We start from the raw sequence: 13,748 nt of genomic DNA on the forward strand, positions 1-13,748 counted from the left end.
TGTGATGTGGTATGATAGGGTGGTATCCTCCTTTGAACGATTCGAGTGGCTTGACTTGGCACATGTTCACGCATGTAGTTGAAACAAAATCAACATAGCCTCCATGATATTTATGTTCATGGTGAATTATATCCTACTCATGCTTGCACTCAGTGTTGATTAATTTTAATGCATGTTCATGATTGTTGTCGCTCTCTAGTTGGTCGCTTCCCAGTCTCTTTCTAGCCTTCACTTGTACTAAGCGGGAATACTGCTTGTGCATCCACTTCCATAAACCCCAAAGTTATTCCATATGAGTCTACCATACCTTCCTATATGCGGTATCTACCTGCCGTTCCAAGTAAATTTGTATGTGCCAAACTCTAAACCTTCAAATGAAATTATGTTTTGTATGCTCGAATAGCTCATGTATCAACTAGGGTTGTCTATATCTTTCATGCTAGGTGGGTTATTCTCAAGATGAGTGGACTCCGCTCATCATTCACGAGAAAATGGCTGGTAACCGGGATACCCAGTCCCATGCTCAAATCAAAATAATTGCAAACAAAACTCCCCCAGGATTGTTCTTAGTTGGAGGCACCCGTTGTTTCGGACAAGCCATGGATTGATGTTTGTTGGTGGTGGGGGAGTATAAACTTTACCATTCTGTTTGGGAACTGCCTATAATGTGTGTAGCATGGAAGATATCGAGATCTCTTTGTTGTTATGTTGACAATGAAAGTATGCCACTCAAAATATTATTCATCTCTGTTTCAAAACTCGAGCTTTGGCACCTCTACAAATCCCTACTTCCCTCTACGAAGGCCTATCTATTTACTTTTATGTTGAGTCATCATCCTCTTATTAAAAAGCACCAGTTGAAGAGCACCGCTTTCATTTGCATGCATTGCTATTAATTTACATTGAGTATGACTATGACTGGATCTCTTTTACCATGAATTACAATTTCCACTCAGTCCTTGATCTTCAGGGGTGCTCTGCATTTATGTTTTGCGGTCTCAGAAAGGGCTAGCAAGATACCATCTTATTATATCATATTATGATTGTTTTGAGAAAGTGTTGTCATCCGAGATTGATTATTATTGCTCGCTAGTTGATTATGCCATTGATATGAGTAAACATGAGACCTAAATGTTATTGTGAATATGGTTAGTTCATAATCTTTGCTGAAAACTTGAACGCTAGCTTTACATATTTGCAACAATAAGATCAAACAGAGTTTGTAAAAGTTTTTCTTTATCACTTTCAGTTTGTCAACTGAATTACTTGAGGACAAGCAAAGATTTAAGCTTGGGGGAGTTGATACGTCTCCAACGTATCTACTGTTCCAAACACTTTTGACCTTGTTTTGGACTCTAACTTGCATGATTTGAATGGAATTAACCTGGACTGACGCTGTTTTCAACATAATTGCCATGGTGTTATTCTTGTGCAGAAATAAAAATTCTCAGAATGACCTGAAAATCAACGGAGACACGTTTTGGAATTTATAAAAAATATTGGCGAAAGAATCAGCGTAAGGGGGCCCACACCCTGTCCACAAGGGTGTAGGGCTCCCCCCTGGGGCGCACCCCCCTGCCTCGTGGACCCCCTGAGGCTCCACCGACGTCAAGTCCAACTCTATATATTCACGTTCGAGGAGGGACAAATCAGAGAGAAGGATTCATCGCGCTTTACGATACGGAGCCGCCTCCAAGCCCTAATCTCTCTCGGGAGGGCTAATCTGGAGTCCGTTCGGGGCTCCAGAGAGGGGAATCCGTCGCCATCATCATCATCAACCTTCCCCCATCACCAATTTCATGATGTTCACCGCCGTGCGTGAGTAATTCCATTATAGGCTTGCTGGACAGTGATGGGTTGAATGAGATTTACCATGTAATCGAGTTAGTTTTGTTAGGGTTTGATCCCTAGTATCCATTATGTTCTAAGATTGATGTTGCTATGACTTTGATATGCTTAATGCTTGTCACTAGGGCCCGAGTTACATGATTTCAGATCTGAACCTATTATGTTTTCATGAATATATGTGAGTTCTTGATACTATTTTGCAAGTCAATAGTCACCTACTATGTGTTATGATCCGGTAACTCCGAAGTGACAATAATCAGGACCACTCGTGATGATGACCGTAGTTTGAGGAGTTCATGTATTCACTAAGTGTTAATGCTTTGGTCCGGCACTCTACTAAAAGGAGGCCTTAATATCACTTAGTTTCCAATAGGACCCCGCTGCCACGGGAGGATAGGACAAAAGATGTCATGCAAGTTCTTTTCCATAAGCACGCATGACTATATTCGGAATACATGCCTACATTATATTGATGAGCTGGAGCTAGTTCTGTGTCACCCTATGTTGTAACTGTTGCATGAGGAATCACATCCGACATAATTATCCATCACTGATCCATTGCCTACAAGCTTTTCACATATTGATCTTTACTTAGTTACTTTTCCGTTGCCACCGTTACGATTGCTATAAAAACTACTATTGTTACTTTTGCCACCGTTACTATTACTTTCATATTACTTTGCTACTAAATACTTTGCTGCAGATATTAAGTCTTTCAGACGTGATTGAATTGACAACTCAACTGTTAATACTTGAGAATATTCTTTGGTTCCCCTTGTGTCGAATCAATAAATTTGGGTTGAATACTCTACCCTCAAAAACTGTTGCGATCCCTATACTTGTGGGTTATCAGGGAGCGAATGTGCTTTCAGAACCGTACACGCTGACCCCCCAAACCCTGCAGGATGTCGTCAAGGCTCAGCTCCTGGCAGCGGATGGGTGCTACAAATGATTTTGAGGGGTTTGTGCATAGACCAGAGACATGACCAAAACCCGTCAAAATCTGTAGCAATGTGTCGGTCTCTGTCTTCACTCGGTTGGAGAAGACAATTGCGTCATCAGCATAGAGGCTGACCCGCGGATTGGGCCCCCTCCCAGACAGAGGAGAGAGCTTGCCACGCTCAACGGTGAGGCGGAGGATGTGCTGTAGGGGGTCGATCACCAGGATAAAAACAAACTGCGATAGTGGGCCCGCCCTGCCTAAGGCCCCTCCGGTGCGCAATATGGGAGCCGTCAACACCATTAAGGCCGATGGCGGAAGATACGGTGCATAACATGGTAACAACCCAGTTTCTCCAACGCTGACTGAAACCTATAGCTGAAGCAGCTCGAGCAAGTACTCCCAAGACACCGCGTCAAAAGCACGAGCAATATCCATTTTGAATAGCAGTAGTGTCTTCCTTTTGCAATGCATGGCTCAGACGACATTTCAGACATGAAGATAATTGTCATGGATGCTCTTGGATAGAAAGAAAGCACCTTGAACACATGAGATCAACTCGTTCATCTTGTCAGAAAGGCGCATCGATAGAATTTTAGAGATGAGTTTTGCAACAGAGTGCACCAAGCTTATTGGTTTGAAGTGCCCGATTTCATCAGTGTTTTCTTTCTTTGGAAGCAGAACCAGCCTCACCATGTTGAGCTCCACAAAACCAACATCATTCATGTGGAAGAACTTGTCCATGACGCGCATAATGTTGCCTTGATCGTGCCCCAACAACATCTGAAAAACTTCCCTGTGAAGGGCTTGATCGGCCGGCAAATTTCGTCTTCAGTGAAGGGCAGGTCCAGAGCGAGGCAATCATCGTCTCTGGACCTCCGAGAAGTGGCCATGTACAACATCCTCTTCGTCGTGACGAGAAGTTGCAATCACACCATTCTTTGTCCTGATGTACATTATCCGAGAAGTGTATATTTTTAAAAGCGAAGAGTATATATTTGAACCATATGCAACATATGTGGATTTAGCTGGATGCATATTGTTCCCAAAACACTATTCTTCATTTCGCATTAATTGGAGCAATTAAGCAGCCTTTTTTATTACTTGCAAATTAACCAAATTAGGATAGGAGTAACTCGCTGGCCCGGAGAAAATGATTTCTTTCTTTCTTTTGCCATCATCAATCAAATAGACCTATTCTGATCCTCGGCCTTTGAATAGCAGGGGATTTCTCTGAAATCCACCAAAACGGTCCGCAACGCACCAACCGGCGGCACCCACCTGACAGCTTCCAAGAAGCTTCCAGAACTCGAAGAAACCTTTTGGCGGTGGTCACTGAGAAGGAGGGTTGGGAAGGGCACCGCAGGGATCTCCACGGCAGAGGCCATGGCGAGCCGGCAGTGCTGAGATCACGGTGGAGCGGAGGGGAGTGTCCAGTCCCACGCGTGGCGCGCGGGATCCGGGGGAAAGGAGGGGACCGAGGTCCTGATGCAGATCCGGGATGGCCTGCGGCGGCAAGCGCCATCGGTCACTGGGGCGATGCGGTCGCCGATGTCGGCGATGATGCTCGCCATGTTCGCCACCATGGCATCCTTCTACGTCGCTGGCCGGTGAGTCCGCCTGCTCGCTCGACGCATTGAGCGGCTCCTTGAAATGCTCACGTTTGATCCCTCTGCAAGGTTTTTTTCTCTGCGGGTTTACCGTTATGGGGAATTCTGAATCCTTGAATTGCTCTGGCGGAAGAAATGTGTAGTTTGTGTGTCTGGGAAGCTTAAGTGGGTCTTCTAGTGCCACTGCTTAAACTGGGATTATTTCTGTTTTGTTTTATATATCATTTATCCTCCAGATAGAGGGAGGGATATATCTTTTGTTCGTTTCTATGAAGCAACCCATAAGTGATTGGGTTTTGACCTTTTGCTGATCTTCGAGAGGGGAACTTTGTTGACATTGCAAATGTTAGATTGTCTCAGGATGCACAGAATCACGTTTACCTGATAAAAGAGCAGATATCTTTTGTTCGTTTTTATCTAGTATAATCCATAAATTATTGGTTTTTGACCTTTTGCTGACCTTCGAGAGGGAAACTTTGTTGACATTTGCAAATGTTAGATTGTGGCAGGATGCACAGAATCGGGTTTACATGATAAAAGAGCTCGACAGGCGAACCGGCCAGGTATGTTGCGTCAGACCCGACTATCCCTTCCAGCTAACTAGAACAATAGCTGCCTTTGACCTAAGCATACGAGTTCTGTCAAATTCAGGGGCGATCGGCAATATCAGTGGACGATACTTTGAAGGTTGTTTCATGCAGGTAACTGTGACCTAGCAGGACCCATTACTATGCAGATGTTGCCTTCTTAATGTACACGCTGACAAATAGTCGAATGCCATGCTACATTGTTCATTATTCTGTTTTTGCAAGTAAACTGGAGCTGGTTCTTCATAGTTGCAGATTTTCTATTGTGATAGTTGGAACTTTGAGCTATAGTAGTAACTCAGTAAGCGCTTTAATGTTTAGGCAGCAAGGCAAGCGGTTGGCATCACTCGAGATGGAGTTGGCTGCAGCAAAGCATGAAGGATTTGTTGGCAAATATACCTCTGAGACAAATGCGACTCATTCTAAGAAGAAGCCTCTGGTTGTTATTGGGATAATGACAAGCTTTGGTAGAAAAAATTACCGTGAAGCTGTCAGGAAATCATGGCTTCCGACAGGTACGACTTCATAGTGCATGTCTTATAAGCCATGGTCATAAATTCATATAATTGGGGGTGCAACCTCCATTTTAATTTTTTTTTTCATATAATCATTGTGGTAGTCTATTTTGTACTTTAGAGTTTATCGCCAAGTTATAAAGTGCTTATAGTGATAGTGGCAATGTTCAGAAAATCGTTTACTGGTAACAGCTTGGTCGGTTGGCGAGTAAAGGATTAATAGGCGAATGGGCCGATAAATCAGTTAATCGGCTACTCAGTGACACACCTAGGAAGGATTTATCGGTCTGTTCTGTCCGATATCCTATATACCTAAGAGAGTTATCCCCACTAACTTATTTATCTCAGCATGCAATCATGCATGGGAAAAGATCCACCACAACATTCAATCATGCATGGGAAATGACCCACCACAACATTTAACCATGCATGCTTTTTTCCCATTCAGTTTATTCTACTTATATTCAATAAATACTGTTACAACTATACATAATCAAATATAATAAGTCTTATGTATTTTTTAATTTTGGTTCTCATGTTATCAACCCAAATTTTCATCAACCAATTCCCGCAGCAACACGCGGGGTATCTTCTCGTTTTGAACAATGGGTACTGCGTATTAGACAAATTAGGGCTTACCAGTTCCTGGGTTAGTTATCAGATATTTTTGTATCATGTCAAATCATCAGAATGTTGGCAATCTGTTTGCTTGTTGATATGATTGCTACTTAAAGAAACTTGATGCAAGGTAATGCCATACATAATAGCATGATGCATGCTCAAACATTACCTATTTTGATGATCCTATAAACACCGCTTGCTGTAAAATTTTAAGTACACCATATGGAATTCTTAAGTTGTATCTAGAATATAAATTAATAAATTAATAAGTTTCAAGATCCGAACTGATGGAGAAGGTTGGGCAATCCCCATATACTTCAACCCCCCCCCCCCCCTCTTCACCCGTGGCTCGATAAGGCCTAAACACGGACAGAAAGAGGCCAAAGTTTTTTTATTCTAATTGTGAAAGCCGAGACTTAAACCCAAGATCCCTTAGCTCTGATACCATGTCAAGTTTCATGCACCAACCAGTAGAACCAAAAATCCGAACTGATGAAGGTTGGGCAATCCACATACTTCAATGACCTGGACAGAGCCAGTCTTGTGTAAAATTACTAATCATTTATGAACAAAACTTATGCATTTGGCATTGGTAGGTATTAGACAAAATCTAGAAGCAACTGCTGCAGTTCTACTTATTTTGAAAATGAGACTCTGGCAATGCTGATCTTCAGTTAATAAAGACAGTAAAATGTGTTCCATCTATTTCCTTAGTTTTGAAACTTACTATTGGTAAGAAATCCTCTCTGTTGTCTTTGTGGTTTAAATTTACTTATGTGTGCAGGTTCACTGCTGAAGAAACTAGAAGATGAGAAAGGCATTGTAGTACGTTTCATAGTTGGAAGAAGGTACTGTATACGTACAATCCTACTGGAATGATAATATGAAGTCTAGATATCTGATAGTTGCTCCTCCATGCAGTGCAAATCGAGGAGATCGTTTTGACAGGGAAATCGATGACGAGAATAAAAGTACAAATGATTTTGTGATCTTGGTATGCCTGATTTATGAATCGAACATATGATACCGACACTGTTTAGGATTCCATTTGATCAACTTTTGATATTGGTCCTCTTTCGTAGTGTTGAATTCAGATTTCAAAAGGCAAAAAGAAAAGGAAACATATTGATAGTTTGCCTTGTTACTATGGACTATGTGCTGCCTGAGATACCAGTCGAATTACAAGCCACCTAGCTTTGCTACTGTATGTTGCTTTTTGCATGGCGCCCAAATTGTTATGAAAAAGAACCCCCCGCCCTCACCCACCTTCCTCATTTCAAGATAACTTGCTCGAGCCGTGTTTTCACTGTATGTTACTTGTTACTTTTTGTATGGCGTCCAAATTGTTATGAAAAAGAACCCCCACCCTGACCCACCTTTCTCATTTCAAGATAAGTTGCTAGAGCCGTGTTTTCACTTTTTTTTACATTGGATGTTTTGTTTCTCACTTTGTAGTTCTTGACTATTATTGGGCATTGCAGGATGATCATATAGAGTCTGATGAAGAGCTCCCTAAGAAGACAAAACGTTACTTTGCTAATGCTGCAGAGACATTTGATGCTGAATTTTATGCTAAGGTCAATGATGATATATACATAAATGTTGGTAAGTATCATCTGTTAACTTTTATTACGTCTGAACAATTTTGTGTGATAAATGGTACTCCTTACTTATTTACGAAGCCTTTTATCCCAAACAAGTTGGGGTAGGCTAGATATGAAACCCTTTCACGAGGACTTCCCAGGAGGTCACCCATCCTAGTACTACTCTCGCCCAAATGGGTTTCATACCCAAAAGACTGGCTAGTTTTTACGTTAGCTCGCCAAGCCTATCACAACCCTTAGATATGAAACCCTTTCACGAGGACTTCCTAGGAGGTCACCCATCCTAGTACTACTCTCACTCGTATGGGTTTCATACCTATATGACTGGCTAGTTTTTATGTTGGCTTGCCAAGCCTATCACAACCCTCCTCCTTTACCCGGGCTTGGGACCGACTATGCCTAGAAGACATAGGCGGAGTTGATAAATGGTACTCCCTCCATTTCAAAATAGTTTATGCATTTTGACTGTACAGAATCTCGAGGATCTGACTATGGCTTGTATTATTTACCAAAATATGCTTTTAAAAATTCATGAACTTTAATATTAAGGTATTCTTACGACAAATGTACTTGTATAATTTTTGTTTGGAGTGTATGAGCAACCAAAAATATTATTATTGGACCAATAGTTACAGACAAAGGGGATTATTATGTTTGGATGAGGAGCTGTATCAATCTGCTGATCTGCATGATATGTTTCAAGTATCAATTTGTCATTGCCAATTTAAGTGCTCCATTTTTTGTTGTTGATATGTTATGATGGTAATGAACTTGGCAGTTGGAAAAGGGACTTCAGTTAGCTATTGCATTTCTACAGAATAAAGTGAAACTTTTTTCTTCGAGAAAACGCAGAAGCTTTGCGTTTCTTTGCATTGAAAAGATAGAAGTTCAGTTACAAACGTCCGAGGACGCGCAGGTTACAGCAGGTTACAGCATGGTTAGTGCATGTCCCAGGTTTGTGGCAGCACAAGCCGGAGGCCAGGTGCCCCAGCAGCCGCCCAAGAGCAGGCCTTGTCCTTGATCCTATCGAGTAGCGTATTCATAGATGGTGATGCGTTGTCGAAGATGCAGCTGTTCCTATGTTTCCAAACCATCCAAGACACGAGCAGCGCAACGGGTTTCAAGGCTTTGTGAAGGCTCGGCGGCGTGTTCTCTTTGGCATGCTTCCACCAGTGCATGAGCGAGGGCTCGCGGGTGGGAATTGGGGCTGGAGTGCGCAGCCAAGCCAGGACCTCGTGCCATGCCTGGCGAGCGAAGGGGCATTCCAGCAGCAGGTGTCGGAGCATTTTCGGCTCTTGATCGCATAGGAGACAGCGAGGGTGGTGTTGCAGTCCATGGCGAGCCAGCCTCTCAGCAGTCTAGCACCGGTCTTGGTTGGCCAGCCAGTGGAAGAATTTTACTCTCGGCGGCGCCCAACTTTTTCAGATAAGCTTCCAGTAGTAGCAAGTCGTCGATCCATGGAATGTGGCCAAGTAGCTGGATTGGGCGGAGTAGGTGCCGCTCGCCGTCCATTTCCAGATCAGCTGGTCCGGGGCAGCGGAGAGCTCGGTGTGCTGCATTACCTGCCAAAGCTGCAGGTACTGACCAATCTCCTGCAGGCCCAGGTTGCCGTGAATGTCACGTGCCCAGGAGTTGCCATTCAGCCCGTCCGCCATGGTTCTCGCCCTGCGCCATCGCTTGGGGATGCAGTCGTAGAGGTTGGGCAGGAGCTCGCAGACGGACTGGCCGTTGATCCACCGGTCCTCCCATAGCAGGGTGGTCAATCCATTCCCGATGACCATGGACGTGGATGGCCAGAAGAGCGCATGCTCCATGGACGAGAACTGGAGGTCGAGCCCTTGCCACGCTCGCTCGGGATCTGTTCTAGAGAACCACAACCATCGCAGCCTTCGTGCAAGGCCGGCTCGTTCGAGGTCGCGCACGCCTAGACCCCCAAGCTCGATGGGGCGGCAGACGTGGTTCCAGTTCACGTGGCAGTGCCCTCCGTTGGCAGCGGCGCGCCCGGCCCAGAGAAATTCGCGTTGAATCTTCTCGAGCTGCTTGATAGTCTTTTTAGGGGGCGTGAACGCGAGCAGCTGGTGCACCGGGATCACTCACATGACTGATTTAACCAGTGCCAGGCGCCCGGTTTTGGTCATCAGCCAGGCCTTCCAAGTTGGGAGGCGTGCGGCGACCGAATTGACCATGGGCTGCAGCTGGGCGGCTGATGGGCGGCGTGTGGACAGGGGGATGCCGAGGTAGGCGATAGGGAGTGTCACCACCGGGCATCCGAGGTGCGTTATCGTCTCCGTGGCCGCCTAGTCGCCGTGCAAGATGGTAGCGGAGCTCTTGGCGAAGTTCACCTGGAGGCCAGAGGCCCTGCTGAACAAGGCGAGGATCTCCTTGACCGCAGCGACGTCGCCAGCCGTGGCATGGCAGAAGACCATGACGTCGCCGGCGTAAAGCGAGATCGTTGGGATGTGTCGTCGGGGGTGTAGTGGCTGCAGAATGCCCAAGCTGTGGGCACGTCTCAGGAGCCGTCCGAGCGTGTCGACGGTGAGCACGAAGAGCTGCGGGGACATAGAGTCGCCCTGGCGGAGCCCTTGTCGGTGCCAGATGGGTGGTCCGGGCTCGCTGTTCACTAGAACATGCGTGCTGGAGGAAGCGGTTCCCAAATCCATATTGGCGCAAAACCTCGAAGAGGAATGGCCACGATATGGAGTCGAAGGCGCGCGTGAGGTCGAGCTTAATCATGACTCGTGGAGCTCCCAAATGGTGTAACAGCTTGAGCGATTGCTTGACGAGGACGTAGTTGTCGTGTAAGCTCCGTCCCGAGATGAACGCATTCTGGTTGCGGCTGACTAGGAGATCCAGCTTGGCGCCGAGGCACGAAAGCACCTTGGCGAAGAGCTTGGCCGCAAGGTGAATAAGGCTGATCGGCTGGTAGTCGCGCAGTCCATGGGCTGCGGTGTTCTTCGGGAGCAGCGTCAGAAGCGCTTGGTTCAGTTTGCAGAACCCCCTTCCTCGCAGGTCATAGAGCTGCTAGCACATGTCGAGAAAGTCCTGCCTAACGGTGCTCCAGCGCGCGCGAAGGAATTCCGCCGTGAACATGTCTGGTCCCGGCGCCTTGTGCGCGGGGAGGCGCTTGACAGCCTCCCAGATCTCCTCCGCGCTGAACGGTTCGTCAAGGTCGGCGAGGTCTGTCGGTTCAATGAGCTGCGACAGGTCCAGGGAGTGCTCCTGGTCGGCGGCGGTGCCGAGCAGGGTGCCGTGACAGAGGAAGGCTGCCTGCGCCATCTCAGTGTGGTCCGTGAGCACCCTGCCATCTGCAGTGAGGCTAAAGATGCGGTTCTTCTGTCGTCTGAACGAGCACTGCCGGTGGAAGAAGCCTGTGTTAGCGTCGCTGTCTTTGAGGTTGGCTATGCGGGGGCGAGAGATTGCGTGATTCCTGGGCCTTGTCGAAGCGAAACTTTTTGATCTGTAAAAAAGTCTATCTGCATGATCTTGGTTTCTGGAATGCATTTTTCGCACTTGCTCGACATGTTTTATAGTCAAATAGCACTTTCAGTTTTTTGCGGGGAAAAGCAGCACCTAACACGGAACAACATATTGTGTTTATGCAGACACTCTGAGTGCAATGCTTGAAACTCACTGGGACAAGCCTCGTGTCTACATAGGCTGTATGAAATCTGGGGAGGTCTTTTCTGAAGCGTGAGTTGTTTGAGCCAGAAGAAATGGGATTTGAGTACCATGTTTGCCTCTTGCATCCTTTTCTTTGTCAGGGAATCGACAATCGCTAACAGCTTCCTTGAAACAGGACCCATAAGTGGTATGAACCGGATTGGTGGAAATTTGGTGACGGGAAATCGTAAGCAACCTGTACTAGTATACATTGAATGCTCAATACCACTACGGTGGTGGCTCACCCATTTCATTGTACCAACTCATAGATACTTTCGACATGCTTCTGGTGAAATGTTTGTCGTATCAAGGGCCGTGGCTCAGTTCATTTCTATAAACAGGTACACAACCTATGCTTTGTGCACTAATATTTATTTTGTATTCTAGCATGGATATAGAAGTAGAAAGAAGAGATGTTTTTATAAGTATACATCTAGTGATGTATCTTTGGTGTCACTTTTCAATGCTAGGTCTGTTCTCCGGACATATGCACATGATGATGTTAGTGTTGGATCGTGGATGATTGGGCTTGCTGTAAAGCATGTAAATGAAGCAAAGCTATGTTGTTCATCATGGCCCTCAGGTTTTACCATCTCCTTCACTGTACTTATCAGCCTTGTTATTGATTCCTTTTTTTCCCTTGGAACTTGGTATGTGGACGTTATCTTAGAAGTTCATTTTTCTTGTCAAGATTGCATTGTGATGAATGTATCTTTGGTATTCAGGCCATTTATTACCTAGGAACTTTGTTGATGTCTTAGATGGCATGATCTATTTATTTACTTCCCTTATTAGAAATATATACACATGCGTCATATAATCTCCTGAAAGTTTCATATATATATATATATATATATATATATATATATATATATATATATAGGATAGAGAGATTATGAGCTATGTTGAAGAAAATCTTCTGTAGTCACTAGAATTGCAATAGGTAACAGGAATAACTTAGTCCTGAGAATACATGCCACTGCTAGCAAATACTACCATATACATGCCACACAATTAGATCATGTTACTCATTGCCGACAACTCTTTCAATGATGTAAGTTGTGTTCTGAGCTACTCCCTCCGTCCGAAAATACTTGTCATCAAAATGAATAAAAGGGGGTGTATCTAGACGTATTTTAGTTCTACATACATCCTTTTTTATCTATTTTGATGACAAGTATTTTCGAACGGAGGGAGTAGTAGTTGGGAGCAGTTATTGTATTGGCACTTTACCTGCTGTCATTCAGGGACTGGTTCTGCTTAGATTATGAATCTGGGGTCCCATTGTTATGGAAACTTAGAGCCTGTTCGGAATTCCACCAGCTCCGCAAAATCCCCAGAGCCAGGAAACGGCAGCTCCAGGAGTGGAGGTCCTCCGAACAGGGCCTTAGATTATGAATCTGGGGTAATTTGGAATTAGAGTGGATAATTCATACTTCCTATTTGAATCTGAAACCAAAGGCCGATGTTGCTTGTTATTTATTCATAGTTCCTATTTGTGGAATTATTTATCTAATAATGATGTGATTTCACCAGTAACTTAGTTGTAGATAATTCAATTATGGGCTAATGACAAAATTTCACATTGCAGGAGCCATGTGTTCAGCTCTTTGATGGGCAGTGCTTCCCTGGGTTTTGTGAAGAGTGTGTTACACTGAATAGATTTTCGTTTTCTCTTGCCATTTCTTTTTTTTCTATGCCATCATTGAGCAAGCAGTGTCGGTTCATAGTGAATGTGGTTTGCCGCAAAAAAAGGAGAAGTATTGTACCTTTTCCTCGTATGCCGACACTACCTGCCGTGGTTTTTTTTTTATCATTCCCTAGATCTCCATCCGTACCATTCTTTGCTGACAAACATCACTGTTCGAGTGACAGAAATTAATAGCACTTGAGGAAATCATGTTTACTTACGTATCCACATATATTGTTTCGTGACGATGGTTGTGAAATTCGCTACACCTAGTGTGCCATTTTGAACCAAGAAAAACAAAGTTCAAAGGTTACTCTACGCTCATTATGTAGCCTGACTTTGAGTCACTGGCACATGGGGCCCACCAGATGCTGGACCTGCCTGTCAACGACCCAAAGTCAAGCTGGGCTAAGTCAGAGAATGTCATTTGGAAAATTTCAGACTTGTGACGTATTCCTCGATGAATGTTTGGAGGGAAGAATTACGGAAACAAGCTGTATATTTTTTATTTAATGAAGTGCCTGTGTTGTATGATCACAAACTTGAAAACGCCTTGACTATGGTATATCACTAAACATGTGCTAGATTTGACCCAAAGTTTATTTTCTTATTTGTTTACATGAGGTGTGGCGGTGGTCGCGGGGTGGGGTGGATGCACTTGTCTAGAGAGACT

The 13,748-nt window shown here is 44.7% G+C and overlaps 1 protein-coding gene across 1 annotated transcript; it reads left to right on the forward strand.

Moving 5' to 3' along the window:
- The first annotated feature begins 4,068 nt into the window (after nt 1-4,068).
- On the forward strand, nt 4,069-13,303 carry LOC125518984 (hydroxyproline O-galactosyltransferase HPGT1). The gene is made up of 12 exons (XM_048683872.1): nt 4,069-4,398; nt 4,898-4,961; nt 5,050-5,099; nt 5,307-5,500; nt 6,906-6,969; nt 7,043-7,115; nt 7,603-7,726; nt 11,328-11,415; nt 11,522-11,572; nt 11,655-11,726; nt 11,856-11,968; nt 12,977-13,303. Exons 1-12 carry the CDS (start codon nt 4,277-4,279, stop codon nt 12,997-12,999), a joined length of 1,038 nt encoding a protein of 345 aa, XP_048539829.1. The 5' UTR covers nt 4,069-4,276; the 3' UTR covers nt 13,000-13,303.
- Nucleotides 13,304-13,748: the final 445 nt, after the last annotated feature.

This window comes from Triticum urartu, chromosome 7, assembly GCF_003073215.2.
Source record: "Triticum urartu cultivar G1812 chromosome 7, Tu2.1, whole genome shotgun sequence".
Lineage (NCBI taxonomy): Eukaryota > Viridiplantae > Streptophyta > Magnoliopsida > Poales > Poaceae > Triticum > Triticum urartu.